This window comes from Sarcophilus harrisii, chromosome 3 (genome assembly GCF_902635505.1).
Source record: "Sarcophilus harrisii chromosome 3, mSarHar1.11, whole genome shotgun sequence".
NCBI lineage: Eukaryota > Metazoa > Chordata > Mammalia > Dasyuromorphia > Dasyuridae > Sarcophilus > Sarcophilus harrisii.
Genome location: NC_045428.1, coordinates 455,550,886 through 455,569,823, shown reverse-complemented (window position 1 = coordinate 455,569,823; position 18,938 = coordinate 455,550,886). Strand labels below are relative to the sequence as shown.

The following is an 18,938-nucleotide window of genomic DNA, read 5'->3' as shown; positions in this document are numbered from 1 at the left end:
TCCTCAGGCCTTTGATAACTGACTCTGTCTTCATTCCCATCCTGTTCTCATACTTTTGAAAGTTCAGAAAACTGGCAACCTGGATTATCTCAGCACAGGACATGATATCCCACAAACAGAGTCAGAAGGGAACTTAATGTTAACTAGTAAAACTCATGCCCCTAGAAATATCCTCACAACAGCAGATCTGACTCATGGATATTTTCTTTGAAGACCTTTACTCTTAGGGGCAGCCAGGTAACACAATGGATAAAGCACCAGATCCACAATCAGGAAGCTGTGAGATCAAACCCAGCCTTAGACACTTTCTAGCTGTGTGATCCTGGCTCAGTCAAATAACCATGTTTGCTTCAGTTTCCACATCTTAAAATAAGCAGGAGAAAGAAATGGCAATCCATTCTAGCAACTTTGCCAAGAAAATCCCAAACAGGGTTACAAAGGAGTTAGAGATGCCTGAACAACATCAATGCTAGGAACCTACTGCCTCCTAAGGCAATCCATCCTACATATGGATGAACTTTAATTTTTAAAAAGTTTTTCTTGATTTCAAGTCTAAATTTGCCTCTTTGAAATTTCTACCCACAGTTCCTGGTTCCCACCTCTGGAGACTAAGCAAAACAGTCTAATCCCTCTATCAAATGGTAGATGTTCAAATACTTTTAGATAGCTATTGTGCTCCCTTTTGACTCTTCTCTAGTTTAGAGAAGTCTTTCAAATGTGTTTTATGTTGCATAGGCAAAGGACCCTTTATCATCCTAATTGCCTTTCCTGGTGCCCAGAAATTAACACAATACCCCAGATGTGATCTGATCAGAGCAGAGTAAGACAGAATTATCACCTCTTCCATTTGCAAATTATGCACATCTTAATATAGTCCAGTATTACATTGATTTTTTTTATTACCTTATTATACTATTAACTCCTATGCAGCTTGTAGTCCAAATAAGCCCCCAGATCTTTTTCAGACAAATTGCCATATAAATAGGGCTCCCTCATCTTGTATTTGTGAAATTAATTTTTTGAAGTCACACTTAAGACTTTACAGTCACCTGAAATGAAATTCACTTTATTAAATTAAGCCGAAAGTGTATACAGCCTGTCAAGATTTTTAAAACTATGATTTCTTCATCCAGTACATTAACCACCTTCCCCAACTAAAATTTGTATCAATTACCAATTTGGTAAAGCCATTATAAGAGCCAGGTTTGTCAGACAAATATTCTGAACCAATAGTAATTACCATCTCATTTCAGGTAGTAATAATACTCATAGCTAACAGTCCAGAATGCTTTAAGGTTTGCAGAGCACTTTATATTTGTCATCTCATTTTGATTCCATGGTCCTAAGGATTCTTGACAAGAGGCCTGTTGTCTCAAAGCAGGGTCCCAGGCCACAATCTGGTATTTCTCTAGTGACCTACTCTTCCTTCATGTTTTGTGAGTTCAGCAAAGAGTAGAAAAAGGAGTAAATGTAGGTCATAGATTTAGAAATAAAAGTGCCCTTAAGTACAATCAAATCCAGTCTCCTCAGTTTATAGATGAGAAAACTGAGACCCAAATCAGGTAGATGATTTGCCCAAAGTCTCATAAGTGATAAGCATTAGAGGCAAGATTTCATAAAGATCCTCTGCTTCCACAACCAGAGCTCTTTCTATTGTTCTTTGCGAAACAGAGAAGTGTCTTTCTGTTCCCAAAAGTTCTGTCTAGTCAGTCACTTGTCCCTTTAAATTGAAAAAAAAAGTAACTTCATTTCGTGAGTCCATTTTAATGAAATAGGAATTTTAATATGGAATTCACTGGCATTTCTGGCACTGACCAAATCCTTAGGCATCTCTCAGAGGTCACTTTGGTGTAGGTCAGGTCAGTTTCTTGGGCACTAGGGAGAAAGCCTCTCATCTGGGCAAGTCCACAAATCAAGGCAATAAAGTATCCGAAAACAATAGCCTGGATTTATGGTCCCATTTTAAGACAGATATAAATGAAGGCCCTAATTAATCATCAGCTTTAAGCTTAGATTGGAAGAAACTAAATCTAAATCATCCAGAAAATGCATTTGGAAGAGTTTAATATAATCCAGAGTGGAAGATTTATAAGTCATTGTGCTGCAGAGGGAAAAAAAATAATATTGTGACAGGGCCCAAAAGCAGGTGGGGAAAGAATAATAAAATAAATAAAACTACAGTTTGCAAGAGAGAATGTAGGGGGCTGTATGGTGTGGTAACATAAAGCAGGGAGTTAAGAAGAGCATTGATCAGATGAAAGAACCTTCCCTGAAACTGAGCAATGGAAGAATATTTTCTTTAAAGTTTGAAACAGTTGTCAGGTTGTTTCCACTTTCCCTGGGGTCAGTTTTCTTGGTTATTTCCAGAAATGAAACAGAAAAAAATACCCAGGTAAGCAATAGAGGGAATGAGAGGAGGGGAGGGAGGGGCGGAAGGAGGGAGAGAGAGAGAAGTAGGGGGAGAAGAAAAAGAAAAAAGAAAAGGGAGAAGCAAGAGAGGAGGGGGGGAGAAGGGAGAGAGGGAGAAAAGGAAGTAAGGAGGAAGGAAAAGGAGAGAGGGGCAAAGGTGAAGGAGAGGGAGGAGGAGAGGAAAGAAAGTATGTGTGCAGTGTGGCTTTTGGAGAAGTTATATTTTTTGGCAAAAGAACAGGGTAACTGCAGAGGTCAGGTAAATTGGTGGGGGCAGGAAAAGAAAATTTGAGATATTTGTTGAATGGGGCAGTCCTTGTGGGGAGCTGAGGAGGAGTTGTACCCCACAGGAGGCCGGAAGATGGTTATGTGCTCTTGAAGAGAGCTGGTGCTAGAAGGTGGGATGATGCCAAGGAACGGAAAAGCAAAAAGAAGAGAGAGAGCACATTATGTTTCCGCCTTTTTTTTTTTTTTTTTTTTTTTTTTTTTTGCCTCTGGAGAAGCAATAGTGATACTATAGGAAGCAAGAATTCTTAGCCTCAATTTGGGGCACCAGGGACAGACTGTGGGATACTTATCACTGGTTCCCAATCAAAGAGGTCCCTCCCAACCCTCAAACCTTGGCTTGCTAGGAATAGATTGTGAAGATCTCAGTGTGGCAAAAATCCTGTCTTTGGTTTGTTGGTGGTCATGTTATTCAATCAATAAATATTTATTATGTGCCTATTATGTGCCAGACCTAAGGGAAATCCACTCTCATATCAGAGATTTTTCTATGTCCAACAAAGCAGCCCAATGCTTATGGGACTTTAATTAACACATGAATTTCAACTGCATGTTTGGGATCATCTGATGGAAATTAAACTAAACCCGTCTTATCTCAAAGGTCTTAGCCTTTGGATGTGAAGGTATAATTGCAGACTAAGTATCTAATTTTCTTCATTCATTCAAGATCTTTAAGATATGTGACCACCAATAGTATTTCTGAGCTAGAAATTGTTCATTTTTTTTTGGCACTAGGGACAGACAGAGGGGGAGAAGTATGATATCTATGAACTAGTGTTTATTTTCATTTTCATGCTATCACTTCCTAGGCTCAGATTACCAACATCTCTTCTAAAAATTGAAAGAGTCTCCTGTCAGGTTTTAGAAGGAAGTGTCTAAAAAGCTCTGTGAAATACTAAGTGGTTCAGACAGCTGCAGATGTGATCCCCAGATGGGTGCTGTTGGAAAGCCCATCTGGGAACAAAAACTTTCCCCCATGGAGAAAGGCTTCATAAAAATAGCATAAGATGAATGGATGGAGGGATGGCTTTTTGGACTAAGCAGACACCATTTCCTTATTCTGTTTTCTTCTTCATCTAGATCCGACTCTGTGGACCCAGGAACATGTACGCCAGTGGCTGGAGTGGGCAATAAAGGAATATGGCTTAATGGACATTGATACAACCTTGTTCCAGAATATGGATGGCAAAGAACTGTGTAAAATGAACAAGGAGGACTTTCTCCGAACCACCTCCCTGTACAACACAGATGTGCTGTGGTCACACCTTACTTACCTCAGGGAAAGTAAGTGCTTCTCCCTCTCTTGGGGATGTTGGTGTGTGTGCTGGCCCTCAGGTTAGACATGAAACTATCCCAAGAAAGCAACATTAGGTTCTGAGTGTTAAGCTTTAGCTTATAGCTTGGTTTTTAGAGTAGATATTTTGTGAATGGACTAATTCCCAAGGCAGATTTAAGGAAAGAAAATTCATCCTCTTGGTATCAGTTTGTGTTGGAAGGATTCTTTTTTTTTCCCGTAAAATTGCCAAGGTCACACTGGCTCTTTAAGACACTGCTGAGGGCTACACATAGTCCCATGTGTAAGGGAAATAGTGTCAAGTGACTTCTTCACAGAAGGGCATGAACTAAGCAAACAGGGAAAGGAATGGGATGGGAGTGAGGATGAGACCTCTAGAAGGGTGTAGACTATGGGACTCTGTTATTTTTATTCTTCTAGATGGACAGCCTGACCTGTGTTTTCTTGAGTAGTTATTTTTAAAAAGCCACACAGGAAACTCTCCAGATGCATGGATCTAAGGTTCTCAGTTTTGAATAGCTCCCGGGTACCCTGACAACAGCATATTAACTCTCTCCTTTTCTAACCTATCCCCAACTTTTCACTGACTACTCTTGTTACTCCTGGATATAGAATAATTTGAGCATACTCTTCTTTAAAAAAAATCAACAAATGTTAAAGGCATATGAAGTTGGGACTCTGTGTAATTAAAAGAATTGAAAGAGAACAGAAAAATGGAGAGGTTTGGGGGGAAAATGCTCAATGGGTAGCTTTCAGCTTTCCAGTAGCATCTGGAAAAAGTACTCATGAACTTTCCTATTTGTAAGATTCCTTAGAAGCTATAATTTTTAATTCCCTACTACAAGATAAAAACTGTTCTAAACTCAGAAAGTTCCTCCAAGAAAATATTTTACTTTATTCAGCTAATAAGCCACCAGCACTCATTATAATAAACCAAAACTAGGTGAAAAACAATAATAACAACAAAATAACTGCTTTTATTTGGCCTTTTGCATTTGCACATTGAACCTTTATGTTCTTTGATATTTCATAGGCATATTACTTGCCATTTTTCTGGCTTACATGGTAATAATATATCAGCAAGAAATAAGAATAATTGTATTTGTATTCTCTAATAACAAAACAAAAAATGACCATGGAATCTCTAGCAGCAATTTGAGATTGCAGGCTTAGTTATCTGCACACCTTGAGTCACAAAGAGATAAGTGTGCATGATGTAAAAAATACATATTAAATAATATATAGATATATTGGTACCATTTACTTAGCTCAAGTTAGAGTTTGGCTGCTAATATAAAGGACTCTTTGTCTTTCTATCTCTCTGTTTTTCTCTGAATGTCTCGGTTTCTGTCTGTCTCTCTATCTGGGTCTCTCTGTCAGTCTGTATCTCTCTGTCTCTGTCTGTCTCTCTCTGTGTGCTCTGTCTGCGTATCTCTCTCAGTCTGTCTCTTTCTGTCTCTATCCCTCTCTGTCATGCTGTCTCTCTTGGTCTGTCAGTCTGTCTCTGTCTCTGTTTCGGTCTCTCTTTTTCTTTTCTGTCTCTCTCTGTGTCTCTGTCTCTCTTTGTCTCTGTCTTTCTCTGTCTCTTTCTTTCTCTCTATCTCTCTCTCTCCCTCTCCCCCTCCATCCCTCCTAAAACTCCACCTAAACATAATAGAGAAATATTCTTCTCTCTTCTATTTACGTGTTACTTCATTCTTCCTTTGTTTAGAGTACTTAGTATATTTTAATGTCCATATTTCCTTGCTCATAAATACTTAGAGAATAACCAACTATGGTCTCTGATAGAATTGAAAAAATAAAACAGGCACACAGCCTACAAAAGTTTTCATAAGCTCTTAGAGATCATTTTATACATGAGGAAACAAACCTAAAGAGTTTGAGGGCAAACTCTTATTGGTACTTAAACTTAAGTTGGTACTTAAATGCATGCATTATGACTTATAGTTCAGTCTTCTTTACACTAAGATCCCCTGTCATGATAAAGAAAGAAAGACAATCCTATTTCCTTGCGAGCAGTCACCTCTCAAGTCTGTATTGACTATATGACTCAGTAACAATAATAACTAGTATTTAGATAACACTTTAATGTTTGCAAAGTACCTTATAATTTTTCCCCTTTGATCCTTACAACACTAGGTGCTATTTTTATCCCCATATTTCAGAGGAACAAACTGAAGTAGAGGTTAAATGATTTGCTTGTAAGTATGTGAGATCAGATTTGAATGTCTTCCTGACTACAGGTCTAGCATTCTATCCGTTACACTACCTACTTACCTGTTTCTTAGCTGTAATATTAATCAGACTAGAGCCTAGGATAAAGGAATTGAGAGACACAACACTAACGATAATTATGATCACGGAATATCAGCTATGGAAGGAACTTTAGATGAGAGATTATCCCATCTAACCTCAATTCAAATAGAAATATTCTCTTCAGCATTCGTAGCAATGATTGTTAAGGTTCTGCTTGAAAGCCTCCAATGAAAGAAAACCCAAGGTAACCCATTCCACTTTTAAGTAGATTGAGTTATTAGGAAATGTTCTTAGCATAGTACCTGGCACAGTAAGCACCTGATAAATGCTAGTAGACTACCAATTGAATGATTTTGGTTGAGCCTAAATCTGATTCTGGAACTCTCCCATTATTCGTAGTTCTGTCTTATGGGACAAGCAAAACAAGTTTAATTGGTCTTCCATGTAACAGTCCCTCAAATACTTAAAGATAGCTATTCTGTTCCCCTGGAAACTTCTCCACTTCCTTCAAGCAATCCTGAAGTTGTACACTTTTCCATTCTGGGCAACTTCTTCTCGACAAGTTCCACTTGGATAATATCCTTAAAATTTGGTCTGTAGTATTAAACATAGTCCTTTATAGGAGATCTGACTAGAAGAGAGGAAGATAGCTCTAGAATTCTCACTTTCCTGATTCTAGATACTATCTCACTCAAGGTAACCTAATTTGATAAAGAGCTGTAGTCATTTTCACCAGTTATGTCTTTCACCTAATTTCCTAATGATGTCCTGTGTAACACCAAATACATTTTTCAGCTAAACTTCAGTTCTAGATGGAAATAAACATGTACCACTATTAAAAGATATTCCACGGTGACTCAATATATAATACTTGAGTCCCATGGTGAAAAATAACATTTTAAGGTGAAAATGCCTTACTTATTTAACAAATACTAGCTGCATTTGTAAAGTCCATTTGTTCCCATTTGGCTCCTTGAACTGATGTTTTCTTGCTGACAATCCAATAAAAAATAATCAAGGGATCCCACTACTGACTTTTGGGTTCAAACCATAATTATTAAAGAAGGTGTCAGCACTTGTTAAAAAGTCCCTAAGAGAAGAAGACAAGACCTAAATGTATAGAGCCCTTTGAGAGACCAGTCCTACAATGAGTCACCTTAACAGACCAGATTCATTTATTTTTAAATTTTATTTTTCTGATCAGCTTGTTCTGGTCCCTAGCACTAGGCATATCAGTTTCACTCTCCATTTTCTAACCTCTTAACTCCTTCAGTGATGGGTTTTGCTGGGTAGCAAGTTTAGACACCTAAATGTCAACCCTCATGAAAGAAAGATAGAAGAATAGGAGAAAATTCTTTCCAGGCAGCTGTGCTCTTCTGATGTCCCAGTTGTTGGGAATTCCCCAATGCTGGAACACCTTTAAATACTTTATTGTTTTTCCAGACTTATTTCCATCGGATGTTTGTACTAATGGAGGGAGGTCAGTTCTTGAGGAAAAGAGGGTATTTTTGAGGGGAGGTATTTCTTATGCCTTGTCATTTGGGGGGTGGGTAAAAGAGAAGGAGGAAAGTCTCCTATTTCTATGAAATACGAGAAAAATATCTGCAATCTTCCCCTATACCAATGGAGAAGTTTCCCTAGAGGCCCAAGGAGAACCAATAGTGAGGATGAGTGAAGAAACAAAATTTGAGTAGAGAACTTTGGTATTGCACAAGGCCTTCCAGTTAAGATGTTGCTCTGAAGTTTCTATCTTCTGGTGTTCAGTATAAAACAGAAATCTTTTAGAGTAAGTCTTTTCTCTCTGCACTGAGATCAGATTGTTGCAAAAAGGAACTTTTCTTTGGCTTAAGGAAGATCCTATCCATACATCCAATATTGCTCAAATTTCCAGGGTAGGGAATCACATAAACATTAATTAAGAAATAGAGAGACTTTTAATAGATCAACTAGTCCATTTTAGGGATTGGAAAGCTGAGGTCAAGAGAAATGAAATGACTTGCCAATGATCACATAGATATTAATTCAGCTCCTTTGACTTTGAATCTAGTACTTTTCTACTCTTACCACATTATAATAGGGATATAAATAATTTTTGACTGGAGCTGCTAGAATCACTGCTTGTTGTCAGCCTCATTGGGATTTATCAAGTCTGTCCCAATTTTTCCTGATATTCAATTTATTCAAAATGAATTGACAGATACCAATTCATTCATCCTTCCCTTTATCCCTCCATCCATATGCATAGTACATACACAGTCACCATGACCTCTCAGAATGAAACAGACCCTTCGTCATTTATGACCACTTTAAATTCTCCTGGAGACACTCAGACATCCCAGAACAATTGCCAATCAGACTCAATCCACATCAGTATTTAAAGGCAAACAGTGCCTCCCAGACAACTAAGAGGTAACAGTTGTTAGGTATGTATATGATGCCTCCTTGTGGATTATATATGGAAATCTTATTAGTATTCCCATTGTACAGCTGAAGAAACTGAATCCTTAGGGAAAAAAAATTAATTTGTTCATTGTCACACAAAGGAGGAATAACAGAACAATACTTAGAATTCAGGTCTCCCAATTCTCTTTATGGTATCTATTTATACACTACCTCATGCTAATGATGTAGGGACTATTATGACAGAAAATTCAATTTAGGTTAGGGAAATAAGGTTTGAAAGATCTCTTCTTTTGTTCCCACCACCTTTAAAATGTCCTTATACTTCTGTCCAGTTCCCAAGGACAAGCCACTTTTCCCACAGTATATTTTGCTTTTTATTCACACGGAAAGATAACCTCTTTTCAAAAGCTTTTCATATGGGCTCTTAGAGTGAGACAGATTAACCAAACTTGACAGCACAGTTAGCCCTATCTTTCTTCTCCACTGCTTTTCAAAGTCTGGAGATAATTGGTTGATGTACTTTCTCATACTCACTCCATTTGACAAAGGCCATATTTATAGGAGGCAGGCTTCGGGGAAATGAGATTTAGATGTTTGCATACCAAAGTTGGGATTGACTTCAAAAGAAACTTAACTGTCCCTTACTAGAAGTTCACTCTCAAGACCGCTGGGGGGAGTTTTGTGATGTTTGGGAGAAGAAAAGCATCTGGTAGGGAGGAAAGAAGGAGAGAAAAGAGTCCATTTACTCTCATCGAACAGAAGAATTTAGGGGTATGTGAGTGTCTGAGTCTGACTTTTCACAAACATTACTATATTTCCAAATGGTGGCAACACAGGAGAAATAAATACCTCGTGTAGCAAGAAGGCAACAGAAAAGATATTTCCCCCCATTTCCATTTTTAATTTAAGCTTTAATGGAAAACATGTTTCCCATTCTGTGGCATTCCCACCTGCAACCTCTACTGCCGGGCAAAGGTGATGGCTCTGGGCAATTAAGTTGGTGATGCTTTATCCTTTCCAGCAACATTACACACCAAAGTTTGGACTATTAAAAGAGTTCAAAATGAGGAGTGGGGGGAGGAGGGACTCAGATTTTCCTCATATTCAGTGGATTAGTCAAACTGGTTGAAGTATATAAAATTTACTCCTGAAATCCATGTTGAGAATTTCAGCCTCCTAAGCCCAGTAGCAATCATCTAAAAGTAAATGAAGGGTAGTGGGAGTCAAATTTGATAAATAGATTGGAGATGCTAATCTATTATTGAATAATGGGTATAGAACTGTGTTGAAATGCCTGGAAATAAAATTTGGAGAGTCAAGTATTTCTTTGCTGCTCAATCAGTGAGGTTTAAGAAACAATTCAGGTAGAATAGAATATTAAGTACCTGGAGGAGAGCCTCTCTGTTTCATTTTGCTTATCACAGTGCCTTGTGAATTTCTTCTTTTTTATTCCTTTGGTGGGATGTATCATTTCATTGTTATCAGGAATTACTAACAGGTAATTATTAATTAGGAATTGCTAATAAAAGAAGTTATCTCTACTAATATAGATTTGTATTGCTAGAGGTTGTTTGGAAGGAAGCTGAGAAGGTAAAATTATTTGCCCAGGGTCACACAAGCAACATATGTCAGAGGCAGGATGGAACTCAGGCTTTTCTGACTCTAAGGTTAGGGCTCTGGTCATTGGACAAGACTGCCTCCAGATGCCTGACAGATAGGAGGTGTTTAATAAAGGTTTATTCAATCATCACTTCAAAGATTAGCCATAGCAGTCTCTCCCTTCTTTCAGTCTCCAAACAGCCTCCAATTTTAGCCAGACTCAATAAAGATGTCAGAGATTCATGCTATTGCAGGGTCTATTCCAACCAGCTATGAAATTTGACCTCAGTGAAACCTGTGGACATACTTAAATGGTGATTGCCCCTGGGGACTGTCCTTATGACATACCCCAAGTAGTGCTGGTTCAATCAATGTTGTTTTACAAAAATCTCTCTGAGACATTATAAAAAAACCAGGCCATGAAAGAAGTCCCGAACCCTATTCTGACATTTGAGGGAAGAAGGGAAGAGAAGGGACAAAGTGTTTCTTAGAACACTCAGCCTTCTTCCCACTTCTCAATCTTCCAAGACTCCCTGGCTCATTTGGTGAACTCCCCAACAAGGACATTTTCATTTTACTTTGCTGCTCTGTTCCTAAGGAACTAACTGCCTCCATAATATGACAATCTAAAATTCTGTTTCCATGGAATCAATGATTGATATTAAGTTGGCTCTGCCTGTAGTTCTGGGAAACTGGTTTATGTTCCTTCTGGTCACATGGAAGACCTGGAAAAATCTGTGTTATCTTAAGCTATGGTGAATATATCATTAACTGTCTACAGAATATAAAGCATGCTACTTGAAACTGAGGAAAGCATATTATACTCAAAGCCCGTCCAACTTGTTAGGAGCCACTAAAAAAAGTTTATTTCCTACTGGCATAGCTTTTTGGAACTCGGGGTCATCTTCACACCATGATGAAGCATCAGAATAGGGCTACCAAGGACTGGTATTAAGTAAAATCTGTACACTTAATGAGATCATAATCTATAGAGTGATACAATATATCCACAAATAATTACAATATAAAATTATAATATGGGGGGCTTTCTTTGTTCCTCTCTTGCCAAGTTCTGTGAGTTGATGCAAACTTGGGTGACTTAAATACAAGTAGAGTGTTCAAAATGATGGGAAATTTTAATCTTCTTGTTTTTTATCGGTTTTGGGAGCTACATTTTAAATAGAACATTAAAAAATTAGAGCAAGATACAAGAATTGGTTGAATGTTTAGCCCAAATAAGAGAAAACAAGATAGATACAATAATTATCTTCTGTTACAGAAGACATCAAAGAAGGCACCTATTATGTGCTAGGCACTGTTATACATTTTATAAATAAAAATTATCTCATTTATAATAACCCTGGGAGATAGGTACTGTTACTATCCCCAAAATATTTGAGGAAGACTGAGGCAAACAGAAGTTAATTGATTTACTCAGGATCTCACAGCTAATAAATGTCTGGGATAGAATTTGAACTCAGATTTTCCTGACTTGGTCTTTCCACTGCATCAACTAGTATCTCAAGCAGACAAGAATTATATAGGATGAGAAGGGAGATAAAGGGGCTACAATCTACATCAAAGAAAGGAGTATTCATATCAATAACATCACTGAAGAAGCAAAGGAATGCATATGGAAATGTAATCAGACATGTTCTGCCTGATCCCAGAGAGAAAAAATAGGATTTATAGGGACTCACTTTTTGAATTATTATAAGGAAGAACTTCTAAACAGCTAAAACTGTAGAAAACTAGAGTTGACTTCCTCAGGGGCAGTGAGTTTTCCATTCCTGGAAATGTTAAAAGAAAGACTAAATGACTGTTTCTCAGAGATGCTGTAGTGGACTTGTGATTCAAGTAAGGATTGGTCTAAATGAGCTCTTGGTTTCTGTGACTGAAATTGTTTTTATTGGTGGGGTCTTTGGTAGCCTAGGGATTCAGCAATACATCAATGCTGAGCCAAATTCCATGCGAAATTTTCCAACATAATGATCCTCAAATAACACACATGGAATGCATGCACAGGCAAAGATTTGGCAAATATCATCAGGGTGGGCTCCAGTGGGAATCCTACCACTTCTTAGCAAGTTCATCTAAGAAAAGAAAGTATTGTGCCTTCCTTGCCCCCAAGAACTTGTTAGACAAGGATTAGGAGGAGGCAACACTAGTTCTTCAGGAAGAAAGCTAAAACACTCAACTCCCCCGCTAGCCTTTACAGGAAAGGCAATCTTTCTAAGAGTGAAACTTGAACCAAAAATAGTCTTTAGGGCAAAATCCTTTTCCTAGGTAACCATGAAATATGTATTTCATGCAAGCTTTAGGGAGGTCAAAAAACTCTTTCTTTCTGTGTTCTCTGAGAGTTTCCTGTGGAATTCACATATGCCAGAAGAAGAATTTTCACTAAGGGGAAAATTTAATAAATATGGTTTATCTAAGCTTTGTGCTCTCTGCTAAACCTATACTGACGATGAAGGCTTTTTTTCCCCTCAGAGACATTGTTCTTCTTTATGTACTTCACCAGTGAAGTTTTATAAGTTCTAGAGAGACAGAAGCAGGGAGAAAAGATTGTAGGCCAAAAGAAGGCAGTAATTCTTGATTCTATTCTTGATGATTCTTTTTATCCATTTCTTTGTCATTTTCCATGTAGTAAGGTTCTTTCTTATTACAGTAGTGCTCTTTGATAACAATGATGCTGGAGCAGGGAAGAGGGAGGTTTAACATGGCTAACTAACCCACTGGGTTTTTATTGCCTGCCATTAATATTATTTACTCTAATTATTACAATCATTCTGTTCTCTCAGCCAAGCTGGTAGTCCCCTCCTGCCCATATTGTAAAGTTCTTGTTCCTATCTCCCTATAATTCCACCCCAAAGGGGCTACCCTAAGTGCTGGAGGCCTTCTTTTCATTATCTTGATGTTATATAGATCACATTAGTCATCCCACTTTTGTGGTGATCTTTCCATTAGTAGCTTTCTTTGAGGACAGCTTTTACGTTGCCTAGTCTGCAAAGTTCCTACATTATAATTGGCTACAGCCTGCTCACGACCACTATGCTCTTTCAACGTCCTTTGGGTACTTCTCTGTCCTGTAATTTTACATTGTTTGCAATTTGCAATTTTGTATCCAGATCATCATCTGGAACATCAATTTGCCTTTGTATCCAGATAAGAATGTCATTATGATAGACTTCTGTACTCTAATTGTATTCATTTTCTTGAGAAAGGAAACAAACAGTATGCCTCATAGCCAGTTCTCCCCTTCCTTAAACTGAGAAAATACCATTGAATTTTAAGAGTTTTTTTCCTTCACCTTTCCAATCCTCATTGGATCAATGAATAGTGTGTTGATCTTGGGCTCAGAAACCCTCAAGGTCAAATATCACTTCAGATACTTAGCTATGCAGCCATAGGCAAAGTCACTTTTAACCCTTGACTGCCTCTATTTCCTTAGCTGTAAAATGGGGATAAAAACAGCATCAACTTTCTAGTGGTTGGGGGTTTGGGGGAGGAAGAAGCAGATAATATTTTTAAAGTGCTCTGCAAATTTTACAATATTATATAAATGCTAGCTATTATTAAGTCGCATTCATTTGAGGAAGAACTACATACTGAACAGTCAGTTAAATCTCTTTAAATCCCCTTCTCTCATATCATAAAACTGTTCCAATTCTTGATTCTTTTCTCTAAAGAGCACAACCATTAGCCTGTAGTCAACAGATTATAGAATTGCTGGTTTTTTACCTGTTCACAACCTGAGACAGAAAAGTTTAGCTGAGATCCCATTCCATGTACCAAAATCCTGTTTCCTAAATGGGTATCTTCCAGCCCTCATAAGCCAATAAAAGATTGCTCAGAAATATCTTGCTCATCTTAAAAATACACTAGGTTCTTTATAGAGCAGTGATTTTCAGATCTATTCTTATAATACTTCAGCATTCTCCAGGGATATCCCCAAATTCTCCAGAAATGATCAAAACAAAATTATTTGGGATTCACTTTAATGAACAAAATAAACCTATGGCATGCTTTAAGACTCCAAGAATCTGAGATCTTATTGGAAAAAGAGAGGAGAAGCTACAAAATTTTAAGCAAACATAACAATGATTACACCACAAAAAAAGGATGGACTGAGGATCAGTACACCAGTGGGATAGGAAAGTTAAGTTATTTTAGTTTGATATTCTCTCTTCCAGAAATCCACAAAGTGATGAGAAAGTCATTATATATGAATTTAACCCTTTACCCCCTTCCCAGCACTTAGCCATGATGCCTCTGGATTGATAACATTATTAAAAGGGACTTATATTTTGTGAATTTGATTTTTCTTCCAAGGATTTCAGGATTATGATCAATTGTGTGAATACTTTCTCACAGTGTAGTGACTTTAATCCCACTCTGAATAAATATGGGAGCCAAAAGCCTACTCTAACTATAACTCATAAAGGGTAGCATGAATACAGCTCTAAATTGATGATTATGTAATAGTTAATTTTGTCTCAGGGAGTAATATTTCTATTCTTTTTGGTTCTGGATATTCTATCATTTATTACTTTGTTTCTCTATCCTTACAGGTAGCTCTCTGCTTGCATATAATACTCCCTCTCATACAGACCAGTCCTCAAGACTGACTGCCAAGGAAGGTAAGTTAATTTTTCTTTTTCTCTTTTATGTGAAACACAGAATTTGGTGAAGTGTCAGAAAGAGTGTAGAACCACCAGTTTGTGATCTAGCCTTTAACTGTATTTCTTCATCCATAGAGAAATTCCCTACTTATGCCAATAGCTATGAAAAATACTACATGAATGACTTCCATGGCAATATGCTAAAAAGTTATACCATGGAAATATCATTCAATGCAAGATGATTTCTTTTCTCTATAGGAATTAAAATATTTTTATAACAAGTTGAAGTCTTGTTAATCTAATCTTTAAAGGCCCTTCTTCCTCCTCCTTCTCATCTAAAAATAGCATGTAGAGTGACTTTTGCTCTTAGGGAATATGAAAAATATCAATGTTACTTTTCTGTCTTTATCTCTGATCATTTCCTTTGCTTCTACTTTTCAATCTCTCTCTCTCTCTCTCTCTCTCTCTCTCTCTTTCTCGCTTTCTCTTTCTCTCTCTTTCTCATAACAAAATAGAACTGCAGTGTATGTTTTATTGTTTCTTATATTTAGGATAATATACTAAGTAAATCTTCCATTCTCTAAGATGTAACCCTGACCAGAGATAGGGGAAAGAATCATCTGTGGTCTTAGGTGAAGCGCCTTCTGTGGTTCAGATTGAAGTTTTTCTGCCTTTTATCTTTGAAGATAAAGAAAAGTTAAGGTCAGAGAGTTCCCATTAATTTCAAGGCCCAAAACTTAATAGAATGAGTCAGAGCTCAATACCTGGATGTAAGTTGCTAAAAATGAATAGATTTGAGGGAGAATGTAATGTCCATACAAGGGTCCATACTAGCATGAATGACATAGCCTTAAGGAGCAAGAAAATAGATATAGTTCAGGTTGAAACTGTAGATCTTTAATGCCAAAATAAACAATAGGATTATAAATTAAAATATAGAGTTTAGTTTCCTCATTTGGTACAATTGGGTTTCATTAGATGTGGGAATTTTTTTTAGGGCAACCATATGAAGTCGACCCTCCCCTCCAATTCTCTCTAGGTTTGTGATAGCTGGACCATTCCTATCACCATTGCCCATGCTACTTTCTATAGTGAAACACTGTCTCTAAATCGTGGAAGTATAGTGCTACAAGAGACTTTCCTAAAAGGATTCCACATCATTCAGAACAGAGGGGTTCATGGACAGATTTTAGGGTATCTGTGTACTGGAATGGAAAAATTAAATTTTTTATCTTACTAAACTCAATATTCTACTGTAGTTCTATTTATTTTGTTTTGCATATTTAAAAATATCATTCTGAGGAGTCTATCAGCCTACCAAAGGGAAGCTGTCGTAGTAAAAAGGCTGGTCTGGGGGTTAGAAATGCTATAGCTTGGAGTGAATTCAAGCTAATGAGAAAAGCTAAGACCCATAGAAAGTAATAGTTTGGTTTGTTTTTAGCTAATGGTGAGGGAAGGAAGACCATTGAAGGGATGCTGCTTGGAGTAAAAAAGATCTTGATAATTATTGGCAGAAAGGAGGCGGAGATGTTCAATTATTAATGGCTAGTGAACATGTAGCAAAGGGATCACAAAGAACTGACTTCATTAAGTCATGACAGACTAACCTCATTTCCTTTTTTCACAGGTTATTAAATTAATAGATCAGAAGAATGCTGTGTTCATCATTTACCTAGGTTATTATAAAATGTTTAATAAAGTGTCTCATGATATTCTTATGGAAAATATAGAGAGATATGGGCTAGAGGATTAATTAATTAATTAAATGCATTGAGAACTGATCAAATGACCAGACTCAAAGAGTATTTATTAGTAGTGCCCTATTATATTATTATAGTCCACCATAATGCTCTTGGATTTCTTTAGGAATAGGCATATTTTTAGGGCAACTCCATGAAACTGACCCTACCCTCTGAATTTTCCAGATTTGTGATAGCAGAACCTCTCCCCTCACTATTGCCCATGCCAATTTCTATAGTGAAATCAATACTTGGCCCTATGATGCTTAATATTTTTGTCAGTGACTTGGATAAAGACACTTCAAATTTGCAGAAAACACAGAGCTGGGAAATATGGCTAACAAACTGGTTGCCAGTCAGAATCCAAAAATGTTGAACATTAGAATGTTGGATCAAATCTAAGAAGATAAGAAAAGGGAGAAAAAGGAGGAGAAGGGGAGGAGGAAAAAGAAGAGGGGATAAAAAGGTGAAAAAAGGAGGAGGAGGAAGCAAAGGAGGAAGAGGAGGACAAAGAAGAGGAAGAGGAAGAGAAGGAAGAGGGGAAGGAGGTGAAGAAGAATTCACATTTGCAAAGGACTTTATATTTGTTCTCTCATTTGAAATTCTCAACAACCTTTTGAAATATGAGCTATGCATATCCACATTTTATAGATGAGGATATCAAGTCTGAGAAAAATTAAGTGACTTGCTCAGAGTTTTACAAATATGTATCATAAATAGTATTTGAACTTAAGTATCCCTGACTCCAATTCTAAGATTCTATCCATACCATCCAACCACAAGGTGAAATTTAATAGAGGAAAGTGAGTTCATTTATTTTTTTTTAAATCAATATTATAAAAGTGCAAGATTGGGGATTTCCTAGACTTGAAGGCAAGAAAACAATCTGGAGATTTTTGTGAATTTATTGTGAATTTTTAGTGAATTTAGTGAATTATGGTGAATAGCGAATTATAAGCACAATATTAATTGATGACATGATTTTGACAACCGAAAACAGAGCTACTTACCGTATTGTAGTTTTGGCTTACATTAAAAGAGATACAGTGTTCAGAATGAAGGCAATGATAATCCTGCCATATATAGTCTGCCTTGGTCAAGTCACAACTGGAGTATGAGTATTCATTGATGGATACTACAACTTAGGAGGAATGTTGATGAATTGAAGAGTGAAAAGCTTTGAGTCCATGTTAGGTGAAGATCATCTAACCTGAAGAAGGCTCAAAGAACATGTGATAGCTATGGTCACAATATTTGAAATGCTATCGAGTAGAATATTAGACTTATTCTATTTTGTCCTAAAGGGCAGGACTAGGAGTACTGTTTGGAAAGTACAAATAAACATATTTAAAATTGATATAAGAGAAGGGAAGGGGAATAGGGGAGAGAAGTAATTTACATGATAACTTTATTATATATTTAAAAAGAATAGAAAGTTATACATAATAGATTTGAGGTTTCATGTGCAATCATCTTATTATGTTTTATGGAAATACATATTTAGTGTATAAATTAAAAATAAAATAAAATAGGAAAAGTTTATTAGAACTATCTAAAGTAGAATGGACTGTCCCAAAAGTTGGTAAGTTAAGGCTAAGTGGTCATCCTTCAGATATGTTGTGTTGGAATAGGCACAGACTATGGTTTAAATGATCAATAAGATACTTCCCACTTCTGAAATTCTGCCAAACAAAATTACTGGTTTCTTCTAGTCCCACTTCTGGTACTGTGTAGTAAGGGAACATTGCACAAGTTACATTGTATCTACTTCAATTTTCTCATTTGTAAAATTAGAGTCTTGGATTATGATCTCTACCTTCTAGTCCTGATATATTAGCATTCTATTTCAAACCACCTCATTTTAGAGATGATAAAATTGGGGTCCAGAGATTTCCAATGACTTACCCAAAGTCATTAAACCTATTCTGTACATTTATAATCCCTGTTCTTCAATTATTTCTAAAAGAATATTTTTGTGAAAATATATTAAGTTGCTCTGATTATAAATGAGACGTCTGCATTTTTAAAATGTTAGAATGAAACATACTTAAAGTCAGTTTCAACTTTTTTTTTCCTTTTAAAGAATTTTTATTTTAAGGGGCAACCAACTTGGGGACTAAGTGCACACAATATAAAAAGTTTATACATTACTCCTTTCAGAGATGCTCACTTTTTTCTCTAAATGTAACACTTAATTTTTCACATATCAAAGGTAGAAGCTGCATTAAATCATACTTGGCTACCTGACCTAAATTTCTATTGAAAACAAAAGTCTGTCACAAAGTCTGAATTTACAGATACCCTAAACAGCAGCAAAAACCAAAAATCTAG

The 18,938-nt window shown here is 36.8% G+C and overlaps 1 protein-coding gene across 4 annotated transcripts in view; it reads left to right on the top strand.

The window, feature by feature from the left end:
* The window catches only part of FLI1 (Fli-1 proto-oncogene, ETS transcription factor), a 154,370-nt gene that overhangs the window by 100,783 nt on the left and 34,649 nt on the right, over positions 1–18,938 (top strand). For all 4 annotated transcript variants that reach the window (XM_031960915.1, XM_031960914.1, XM_031960912.1 and 1 more), the window contains exons 4-5: positions 3,775–3,978; positions 14,818–14,886. In XM_031960915.1, coding sequence (XP_031816775.1) covers positions 3,775–3,978; positions 14,818–14,886 — 273 coding nt within the window. The remainder of the gene's footprint in view (positions 1–3,774; positions 3,979–14,817; positions 14,887–18,938) is intronic.